Source organism: Watersipora subatra, chromosome 4, assembly GCF_963576615.1.
Source record: "Watersipora subatra chromosome 4, tzWatSuba1.1, whole genome shotgun sequence".
In the NCBI taxonomy this organism is placed as follows: Eukaryota; Metazoa; Bryozoa; class Gymnolaemata; order Cheilostomatida; family Watersiporidae; genus Watersipora; species Watersipora subatra.
In genome coordinates, this window is record NC_088711.1 from 29,525,556 (window position 1) to 29,537,861 (window position 12,306).

A 12,306-nucleotide genomic window follows, 5' to 3' on the forward strand; every position below is an offset into this window, starting at 1 on the left:
GTTTTTTAATGAGGAACAAATCTAGATCATAAATTTTGTCTTAGCGTTTTGCACCTCAGAATACAAGCGCAATTACTTCTATTACTGCAATTACGTCTATTACTTAGCTTAACGCAAATATGCAATTTCATGCATATTTGATGTTAAGCTAAGTAATAGACACAAATGGGAGTAGGATGTTTACTAGATAAAGCAGAATAATTCAAACTGCACTTATGCAGTAATAGTTTAATCGTCGTTCAGTACAATTACATGATATGTCTAATAATTAAATATTTTTATACTACCGTACATGTATTTGCAGGGAAAACGCTGACTGGGCTATTTATCACAGGCATGATAGGCTGTTTCGACAGATTCTACTATCAGTGTAAAGATGTAGAAATCTATTTTGATCACCAGTAATAAAGTTAAGCACTCCGCATTTTTGTCATCGCTTCCTCGTCAGTGACTTCTTATATTGTACAAATTCACAGTTTGCTGTTATAGTTTTCTTAGTTATGAGTGAAGGTCAATATACCGTAAAACCTCTAATTGAACGTCATGGCCTTTTCTTTTTCAACCTCTCCTTTATGGTGGTGGTCAGTTGGAGGTGGCGTTCAAATAGAGGCTGGCGGTCTATTTTTCAAATGGCTCGTCAAAGAATTCAGAAGATAAATTTAGCTCTAGTGCGGCCGAAGCGATGTCCCCTAAATTTTGCCCTCTTTTTCCGGTTGACCGATATTAAACATTTTGAACGCAATAAATCCGCTAACTTACCTCTAACTTGTCAAAGATCTTTTAATAAATGTGCATCGAGAAACTGAGAAATATCTCTACCGGTTGATATCTATTGCTTGCAATTGACCTGCGATAATATTATAGCCTGTGTCCTTTTTTGCAATTTGTTGGAGTTTTCAAATTTTATTCTAAATTTGAAAACATATTTTTATTTTATATCCATATTTAATATTGTTGAATTCTGCTCACTGCACTCCCGGATATGTTTGCAGCCAAAACTAACTTTTTATGCGCAATAGAAGCGGAGTTATGAGCATCGATCCATTGTAAGTTGTGTTAAGATAGCCGCAAGGATGCTATTAAATAACATGCTATAAATCTGCATATTTATAAGTTATACAACAATAATCTATCAGCTGCTGCAAATATATTTTCATTAACAAGTGACAAATGAACCATACTTACATGTATATTACATGCTGAAACCAAAATTTACGTTTTATAACTAAAATATTTCCATCATTTGTTCAGATAGCTGCGTTCTGATTGTTGCGTTCGATGGAAAAAGAATTTTCTGGCTGTCCAATACCTTTCACAATATCTTCTGGCCTCAATTTTGCACTGCAGAACTAGTCGATATTAGCCTCCAAGCAATCGTTTTGGCGGAGCAAAACTTTCAAGCGCTGCATTTAGCACTAATGTAACATGTAAAAGTTTGCTGACGTAATCTTTGGTCCAAAACTTGCGAACCGGTGTTTATATGCATGTCCTTCGAAATATTCGGATCACGTTAAACAAGGAACTACTATTAGCCTGAGATACTAGTTTATTTCTATGGTGATGCTTTCTAAGTTCTACCATCGTAAAGTTAAACCGATTTTATATACATGTACTTCGAAGGATCGGGAATGCGTTAAACAATGAACCACTATTAGTCTAAGACATTAATTATTTATATATCGTTGCTTTGAAAGTTCATCTACCATCATAAATTTAAGCCGTTTTTTTATAAATGTAGGCTACGTTGAAGTAGAAAGACTGCGTTAAGCAGAGAACTACTACTAGCCTGAGACAGTTATTGATTATTTCTATGGTGTTGCTTTCAAAGTTTTAATGGAAAAGATGAAAAGCTTTGGAATTGGACACCGAGATAATTAACTGATATTGATATGTACAATTCAATATTAATACGATTTTGTAGACACTTTTTTACTGATCAGTTAATATTATGGGCGCAAAAAGATCAAATGATGTCAAATTGGCAGTAAAATGGAGGTGGCGTTCAAATAGAGATGGCATTCAAATAGAGGTTGCATTCAATTAAAGGTTTCACGATACATTTATTGAACCAAGTTTAACACCATGAGGAAAATGTACATTTATACTTGATTGTAAATGTGTGCCTAAATTTTACCAGGAAGAGCTAGTATGACTATTTATACTAACGAGGCTCAAACATAACTAATAGTCACTGGTGAGTTCTACCCAGTGATGTCTGAATATCTTAGTCAAAATGACTCACTATATTTTAATAGCTATGGTTGCAGACAAATGGCTATTACATATCGCCCTGTACTTTCAGATTAAATCGACATTTGATGGTATGATCTGAGGCTAAATACGAATCAGTGATTTCACAGTAGGAAGAGGTTTTTGATGAAAGGAGGCATAATGAGCCATTTTTATTACTTTATGTTTAGGTTCTCACATCTTGTCAATCCTGTATCATTGCTCAGAACCTAACCTGTGTTAAGCCGTATTTCTTGCTCTAGAGTATGCTTTTTGTTTTAGTCAGCAATTTACCAAGAACTTTGAAGATGGTGAAGTGAATGATGAAGCTGTGTGTATGTGTGCAATTGTTTTAGTATAAAATTTCAATGCTGAATACAGTATGCGCTCCTATAAAATATACCTCCTATAACATAAATTCCAGATAACCTAAAATTTTTGTGTGAAGTTTTTGATTTGTACTACTTAAAAAATTCTATATAACGTTAAGTCCCAAGTAGGGTGAGTTCTCAAATTTGATTTGAATGTTAATCTATCTCCCCGCACTTGCAAAAGAAAAAACAATGTGTATATAGCGTTATGCTGTACCTACATTTGTATTATATAAAACTTTTGCTACAGTCGGCTCGTCATAATAGATAGCCAGACGTGTTGACAAAACAGAATATGGTAGCTGCGCATTGTTCATAAATACAAAGGCAATTGATTGGAGCAGCGTTGGTCTGCCAATCCAAATGTCACCAGTTGAAGTATCGTCAAAAGTTCTCTTTTATCCTAACCTTGACCCCCTGGATACTGATAGACGGCGATAAAACACGGTAGTACTGATTTTTGTAAAATGTATCGTTGCTTTGCTTTGATGTAGGCGCATAAAATATTTGTTATTAGCTTTACTGTGCAGAGTACACTTTGTTGTTTAGAAAAATAAGCAAATCGTTGTAAATAAACATCGAAGATGTGCGCTCTCCATCAAGTTTTCTAGGATTTACCGCAATAATGGTCTATAAAACCAGTGGTATTAATCAGAAAAAAGGAGAGAAGTTGTCGATGTAAACTAATAATGCTGCAGTTACAGTACAGCCTACAAACTAAAAAAATTAAGTCAAGTTTTTTCGTTTTTTGTATGCCCAAAGAGATTAGTTTGGAAATATCTTGGAACGGATTAGGCAATTCAATTGTATTTTACTGTTCTTATAGCTCAATTCCCTTTAACGTAAACATTAGTGGAACGGATTATTTACATACATGTAGTAGGAGCGCGTACTGTGCATGGCTTTCACACAGAGGTTTACACAATTTCTAACTACACCACTAAAGTAAAACCATCTTTCGTAACACTATATATAGATTTATGTAGATTCAAGGCTGAGCAGCTGAAATACGTTTGATTCTCAAAATGGAACAATAAATTAATTGTTGTTTATTCTTATGTTCATGGAAAAAACATTTTTCCATGTGAAACCATAGATTTATGTGTATTTTAAACTCAGACTGTTAATTCATGTATGAGTTGGAGAGCTTCAGAACACAATATTTGTTGCAGGGAAGAGAGATGCTGTATGCTAGCACATCAAAAAAGAGCACAGTTACACATTTTGTTGAAAATAAGCAGTGGCTGTTGTGAATTTTTACAAATAAACAGATGCAATCATATCTATTCCACAGAAATGCTATTATATGGCAAACACTACTCTTGAGCCGTTTATTTTTGTTTTTAGTCATGATTACTAGATTAGACAGGTTAGCATTAAGCTAGATTAGACATTACTAGATTAGACAGGTTAGCATTAAGCAAGATTAGACATTACTAGATTAGACAGGTTAGCATTAAGCAAGATTAGACATTACTAGATTAGACAGGTTAGCATTAAGCTAGATTAGACATTACTAGATTAGACAGGTTAGCATTAAGCAAGATTAGACATTACTATATTAGACAGGTTAGCATTAAGCTAGATTAGACATTACTAGATTAGACAGGTTAGCATTAAGCTAGATTAGACATTACTAGATTAGACAGGTTAGCATTAAACCATAACCGTCACGAACAACTTTTATCGTAATTTCTAGGTAAATCAGCCACGCTGATTCTGATTTTGTACTCAAAATAAAGATTGGTCCACTAACCTTCAAAGTCATTTAGGCTTTTTTAAAGCGTTTCAATATCCGTTTCGAAAACAACACAATCGGTATTACAAGCTCTGCTCATAAATATGTGACGAAACCTAGCTTTTTCAGGAACGGAAGTTAGGAATGTTTAGTCCGATTTAGAATAATAGAGATGGGTGTCTTAAAACCTATTGTTATCTAAATCCATCCTGTAAAATAATCTCAGTCTTATATGAAAGGTATATAAACTATTTAAAATTGCTCGTAGCTTGTTACATGATTTTTAAATAGGCTGAACGTCGAGAAAAATGAGCTCAAAAAGCGCGGTTTTATCACAAGCTAACGTTGTTATCGCGCTTTTTAAAATATGCAATGTTAAATAGCTTATCTACCTTTCAGAAAAGACAGATTATTTTTAAGGCTTAATTTAGATAATAATAGATTTTGAAACAACCATATCTATTATTCTAAATCGGTCTAGACATCCCTACGTAACTTCTGTTCCTAAAAAGCTAGGTTACGTCACGTATTTATGGGCGGAGCTTGTTGTGCCGATCGTGTTGTTTTCGAGACCGATATAAAAACGCTGTAAAAAACCCTTCATTACTCTAAAAATCAGTGGACTAATCTTTATTTTGAGTACAAAATCGGAATCAGCGCGTCTGATTTACCTAGCAAATACGATAAAAGTTTTATGTGACAGTTATGGTTTAAGCTAGATTAGACATTACTAGATTAGACAGGTTAGCATTAAAGCACATGAATCACATAATTTTTTTATTATATAGTTCAATACATCAGAGTCTTGGCTTTCGAATGAGTCTATACACAAAGAATAATAAAACTATGAAAAAAGGGTGTCAAAAATATGTCCTGCAATAAAAAAACACTTGGTTGTGGTTCCCACAATGTGATGTCATAATTATTATTTAGCCTTCGGTAGTTGATCCTTTTCGCTGCCATTGAGGCTGTGCTTTTCTAAACCCAAAGAGCGCTAATAATAAACTAGGATTCTAGATAATCAACAATACCCGGGGATCGTGCTAACGCGACCAATACAAACACATGTTCTGGGTTAATTAATCATGCTTCAATAAATATTCTGTTGTTGATTAAGGTAATGAAATCACATCGATTAAATTACGACCTGCAAGTGCGTGGCCCTAGGACTATATGTCAATCACACTTTCGAGAGATCTCGCAATGCTAAAATTAATTAGTCTCAGTCGTACCCCTCAACATCACAATAAAAAGAGAGGGCTAGTGCATAATATCATCGGGAAAACACTATGATACTTGGAATCTGAGTTATTTGTCATAGAAATAATCTGTACATGAAGAGCTAATGACACTGATTCCTTTGTTATTTTCATTGGTTCTCTGGAGTTGTCTTACCTTCGCCTGCCAATAGTCATTGTTGTAGTTGATAAATATAAGCGGTAAGCAATAAAATAAACGGTAAGAGCACACAACACCGAATATGAAAATTGTGATGTCACAATTTTCGAGCCAATACTATTGAACATTTCTGCGGTAAAGCTCTGGGAAAATCCTATAAACACCAACCAATGTCTGTCTCACCGTGTCAAACAATGGCTCATTCGAAAGCCAAGACTGCTGTATTGAAATATATGATAAAAAAATATGTAATTGATGTGTTTTATGCTAGATTAGACACTACTAGATTAGACAGGTTAGCATTAAGGTAGATTAGACATTACTAGATTAACAGGTTAGTCAACAAAAGTCACAATTATGGATAACAAACTCTAATACTATTACTACTATTAACACCTTTTGCATTAATTCGCAGAAGTTTGTTCCCTAGTCAAGAAGGCACACAACCTCCACAAACCATTAACCCAATAACAGAATTACAATTAGCATTATAACTTCAACATTTTATACTAACATTCGGTTGCCAGTTTTAATCATTAGCGCAAGAACTCTAAACATGCATCAAAGTACAAAATAGTTCTTTAGGCAGTTGAAGATGATTTGCTCATGTATTTTTTGGACTCGGTAAAATGTATACCACACCTCCAATTTCTTTAAAAATGTCTGGTCTTACTTTCTGCAAGGCAACTAAACATAGTTTTCTCTAAATGCTGAATCGATGAGGGTGAATGGTGCAATTTGATTCTACTCTTAAAACTATGCTCTAGCTATTCTCAGTTTTGCCAGGCTTATAATTTTTAATTGCCTATTCTTAGGGTTTTATTTTTTCTTGCATTTGACTGATATTTATTTGATTAACAGCTTCCTTTCCATATATTTATTCAGAAAGTTCAAGGCAGCACTTTACAGTGTTACTGAAATATGCCATTGTTGGTGGTGACTGGTTATCCCTGCAGCGGTAAAACAACTAGAGTTGAAAAAATCATCAATTGCTTCAACGCCAAACACAAGGATATCGTTGTCGTTAATGATGGTCAGTTCAACGGCTTCGACAGAGAAGTGATTTATGGAAGTTCTAGGAATGAAAAAAACTTGAGAGCTTTCCTCAAATCGGAAACGCAGAAGCACTTAAATAAGGATACTCTGGTCATAGTTGATTCACTCAACTACATTAAAGGCTTTAGATACGAGCTACACTGCATAACCAAGGCCGCTCAGACGCCTCATTGCGTGTTATGGTGCGATATTGGTAAAGATCGAGCATTAGAATTGAACCATCAGAGGTCGAAAGATAAGTATTCCGACAAACTCATGGAGGAGTTGATAATGAGATATGAGGAGCCAAACGGACAGACTCGCTGGGATTCTCCTTTATTCATTCTACAGATTGATAACGACTTAGCCTTGGAGCCTATTGAAGATGCTTTGTTCAAGTCTAAGCCTCCCCCACCAAATATGAGCACAGTTGCACAGCCCCTTCAGGCTACAGATTTTATGTATGAACTTGACAAAGTAACTAATGAAACGGTAAAGCACATCGTGAATTGTCAAAGAAGCGCCATGCCAGGAGATAAGATTAGACTACCGGCTGGTGGAGAGGTAGAGCTCATGCGCCATAGCACTCTTGCCGAGCTTAATAAAATCAGGAGACAGTTTATAGTGTACATGAAAATGAACCCTGTGTCTGATTGCTCACAGCTTTCGACCATGTTTATTCAATATCTTCAAACATCATTGCTATAGCTAGCATTCATTCTTGCACCTCAGTTTTGTTGTTTACTAAGGCCACTTTTATATTCATTAAATATTATTGAAATCGATGTTGCTATGGTTCAGCTATTACTTTACATTAGTTCTCAGTCATACATATCCACCATAAGTTCTGTTTCATGCCTGCGATAGTATTTGTCTTTCAATGAAATGGTAATAGTTGATAAAAGGGTAAATCAATAAAAATGTAAATAACTAAAGAGTCACCAAATTGGCTTTCTTTGGACTCTCTCAAAGCGTTTAGTGCTAGAAGAATATTGTCTAAACACGTTTGGGTCAACATTGTGTCATGGTTTTTGAGAGATGCTATCTCGAAAAAAGCGTAAAATGTTATCGACTGTTGACCAATTTACACTAGCTGATAATTAAGATTTTGCTAAATTACATCAACTGGTCATTGGGAGTAATTATTTATTATCATCTGGTTAAAAACTTGCTGACTATTGAGTCCAAATTAAGCTTGGTCATGCTCAATTTTTAGATGACCATTTTGTTGTGATAAGTAGCAAGCATGGGTTTTGCTTGCTCATGAACAAAATCAGCTTTACTTAAAACACATTCAGTGGTAGTATTTTTGATTGCTGAAATTTTATACAAAGTGCTCCAAAGCTGCCTAGGTCACCGTTGTGATAAACAACTATTTGCTAATTCTTTTGAACACCTGTAAATATTTAGCTGCATCGGATCTCAATCAAAAAATAAAATATTTGATATGTAGCAGAGCCATGACGCAATGTAGCAGAGCCATGGCGCAATGTAGCAGAGCCATGTCGTAATGTAGCAGAGCCATGTCGCAATGTAGCAGAGCCATGTCGCAATGTAGCAGAGCCATGTCGCAATGTAGCAGAGCCATGTCGCAATGTAGCAGAGCCATGTCGCAATGTAGCAGAGCCATTCCGCAATGTAGCAGAGCCATGTCGCAATGTAGTAGAGCCATGTCGCAATGTAGCAGAGCCATTCCGCAATGTAGCAGAGCCATGTCGCAATGTAGTAGAGCCATGTCGCAATGTAGCAGAGCCATGTCGCAATGTAGCAGAGCCATTCCGCAATGTAGCAGAGCCATGTCGCAATGTAGCAGAGCCATGTCGCAATGTAGCAGAGCCATGTCGCAATGTAGCAAAGCCATGTCGCAATGTAGCAGAGCCATTCCGCAATGTAGCAGAGCCATTCCGCAATGTAGCAGAGCCATGTCGCAATGTAGCAGAGCCATGTTGCAATGTTACGCACCAAAAGTTTGAGCAGTTAAGCTTCTCAAAAGTTCCAGTTCATATGCTATTTCAATAATGCCATGAGAGGTAAATATCGCTAGATTTTATTATGCTTTTCATGTTTAAGTAATTAAACTATTAATACAGAACTGTTAAAGTTTAATTTTTATTGCACTCTATTCGAATATATAATTTGTGAAGTTTTGCCAATGAAAAATAACTGATTAAAATTAGCTGCTTTTCTGCCTCACAATGTACATATGAACGTTGAATGTCCATGATTTACTTATAATTGGCTCAGTTTGAAAATGTTTAGCAAATATTGAAGCTATTGTTCATGTAAGACTATCTGGCCTTCATCTATACCAGAACCACAATTGAATGCTTCATTCCAGCTCAATATATTGATAGAAGTGACATACATGTAGTTTCTTAGTTAAGGCTGCTGTAAACCTGTAACCTGCTGCTGTAAACCTCGGGCTAGGCAAAAACTAGCAGTTATGAAAGATACTAGTCTGAGATATTATTTCAAAAACAGGATGTTGTCGAAAAGAAAAACTTGTAGAAATTCTTTGAGTGCATGCTCACGCTTCATAAGTACTAAAATGCCTCACCAACTACTTCAACATGGAAAACTCGGACAGGACAACTTAGAGGCAGTACTTAACATAAACAAAGAGAAAAGTGATAAAAACTGGTGAGTGTACATTGAGAATGGCGTATGTGAAATGCCTCAGGATGAGGCTTATCGTTCCACCATTACAAAAGCTATGGGTAGCCTTGAATCTAGTGAGTCTCCAAAAAAGTCTGCCGCTGAACATGTTCACCAACACACCACTTGAAACACTGTTCTAGTTGTAGCCTTAAGACTGCTTTAACGAGTGAGAGAGGAAATTATAGCATGTCAATACACAAAGTATGTATATAGCAGCAACTATTATAGCATGTCAATACACAAAGTATGTATATAATATATATAGCAGCAACTATTATAGCATGTCAATACACAAAGTATGTATATAGCAGCAACTATTATAGCATGTCAATACACAAGGTATGTATATAATATATATAGCAGCAACTATTATAGCATGTCAATACACAAGGTATGTATATAGCAGCAACTATTATAGCATGCCAATACACAAGGTATGTATATAATATATATAGCAGCAGCTATTATAGCATGTTATATATATTATATACATACACATGGTATGTATATAATATATATAGCAGTGACTATCATTTTGAAAGAGGTTAATGTTCATCTCAACAACATGCTGTCTTCTAGATAATATTCAGATATACATGTAGCTTTGTCTTTGACTTAAGAATTGGACAAAAAACTATTGTTTTCAAGAGTTGTGCTCTCATTTCCATTAAGAAAGAACAGACATCTCACTAAGGAATAAGTAAAGAAACAGTTGAAACGGCAGTAAAGAAACGGCTGAATTGAGAATCAGTGACGTCCCGAGGTAAATGCACCTAAATATATTTTCAACTTTGAACTTGCTAAACTAGTAAAAATAGCTGCAAAAAATTTGTTTTCTCGTTCAATTAACGAAGTATGATGTACCTATTAGCGATCTTATAAAACATTCTCAAAATTATGTGTTCGGTTTCAATTTAACATGTGTATTATCCATAGATATAGTAACCCCTATACCTTACTATATCTATGCCTTCTATGGTATTATCTATGAAAGTGATAATTTCACTACAAAATGGTTTACACAGATTTCAGGTGAAACCTCCTGGCAGGCTACTGTACACTCAGATTTAGATACAGTATGACAAAATTATCTCGTTAGGTTAAAAACATCCACAGAAAACTAAAATACTTCTACCTATGACCGAGCTACAGCAAAGATGAAAATTTTTGTTTCACTCTCAGCTCCTTACTTCTGATTAGACAGTGTAATTAAACCTCCGATTAAATCATGTGACAGCTGTCGATGAATCGTGTTACTAATTCCGATTTGATAGATTTACTGTCTACCTCTCTAATCTCGTAGCATGGTGTACATATGTACTAATCAACCTGTGCGCAGTTTGCCTTTTCAAAATCAACTTCAACTTTATGCGAATCGACTACCACAACTTTTTATTGATTACGTTTATAATTTGCTTCCATAATGGCTTTCGCAAACATTTAGTATGTATGAAAAATAATGCTTTATTGTTCTAGTGTTTATTGCAAGCTGATATGAAGCAGTTGTGTTCTCTTGTCATTAGACAGCGCAATTATAATCATGCAAGTACACCATGTACTAGTCTTTGCAATGCCACTTATTTGTGCGTGTGAATAAGTGCATAAAAATACTGGCATAGCAAGCACTAATGTCTAGCTATATTTTAGCATATAGTTTATAAATGTAGCCATAAAATCAAAAATAAATATGCAAAAGAATCCTCATCAGCTTCAACGAATCATAAAGGTTGGCGGATACTAGTTGAAAAGTGTTGAAGAAAAATACTGCAAATGGCGAATGGTTACATAATATGGTTACATAATATCGCATGCAATAAATGAATAACATTTTAATAGTGATATTGTTAGAATTATGTAAAAAAATATAATTTAATGCTTTTGTGTGAGTAATGGCAATATACAGAGTGGTTTTATGGTAGCCGTGTGATTACAAATGGGATTTGATTTTACTCTCATTCATAGTCCATTACAATATTTGTGTTAGGTTGAAACATAGTAATTGAATTTAGTAATAGTTTTTGCACTGCATTGCAGCCATTCAACATGGCAGGTTCAACAAGTATGCTTCTGAATAAAAGTCGGCTATCATTGTTTCCTGCATTTACAACTGCCTTATTCCAATTGGTTAGTCTTTTCTCACTCAGCTTAAGTGAGCCTTAAACGAGCACCTCGACCCATTTTCTAGCTTCAGAACTCCTTCAGAGGTAACTAAAGGCTTGCTCATCTCGCTGGTTCCTACTGCTGTGGGATCTTGCAGAAAAACTGCTGGATGGGCTATACGTCACAGGGTTGGGTGGTAGAGTCCCACACTTTCTCTTAGACTTCTTGTTATTTCTACTTTGCCTGCTCTGTCGACTTTGCCTGCTCTGTTTTGAGCGGGAGCTAATTACAGTACCAGGGTCAGATCTGAAGCCAGCCATGCTACCGCGTGACTGCTGTCTAGGTAGAAGCTCCTCAGGCAATTGATCTATAGGAGGTGGAGGTGGTGGTAGGGGTAAATCCTGTGTGCTGTCTGGACACTGGTGGTTCCGAATGATAGAAGTATAGAGGCCATTATCTATAGCGTTGTCCATAGAAAATCTTCCACCCATAGTGTGATAGCCTCTTGGATACATATCATCTACTGCACGTCGAAAATCACAAACACTGGCACTGGTTGGCTGGTCTTGGAACATTAGCGGAGTTGCAAACATAGGTGGAGCTTCAATTCCATCGTAATAATTATCATGTCTTGTTTTGTGGCTTCGATCATCGCTGCTACCATCTTCTAGGCTTGTATCCGTAGTTGTATCTGTACGCTGCCCTCCACCTAATGTGTTCATTGACGAGCCATGAATGACATCATACCTAAAATTTAAACTGCATGTGCAAGCTAAC

The 12,306-nt window shown here is 35.7% G+C and overlaps 2 protein-coding genes across 2 annotated transcripts in view; one reads left to right on the forward strand and one right to left on the reverse strand.

Moving 5' to 3' along the window:
- The first annotated feature begins 6,397 nt into the window (after positions 1-6,397).
- LOC137393652 (protein KTI12 homolog) lies at positions 6,398-7,562 on the forward strand. The gene has a single exon (XM_068080290.1). The coding sequence runs from the start codon at positions 6,658-6,660 to the stop codon at positions 7,477-7,479; it is 822 nt and encodes a 273-aa protein (XP_067936391.1). The 5' UTR covers positions 6,398-6,657; the 3' UTR covers positions 7,480-7,562.
- A 3,485-nt stretch (positions 7,563-11,047) lies between these two features.
- The window catches only part of LOC137393657 (uncharacterized), a 32,043-nt gene continuing 30,784 nt past the window's right edge, over positions 11,048-12,306 (reverse strand). The window contains exon 5 of the mRNA XM_068080296.1: positions 11,048-12,276. Coding sequence (XP_067936397.1) covers positions 11,628-12,276 — 649 coding nt within the window. The 3' untranslated portion in view covers positions 11,048-11,627. The remainder of the gene's footprint in view (positions 12,277-12,306) is intronic.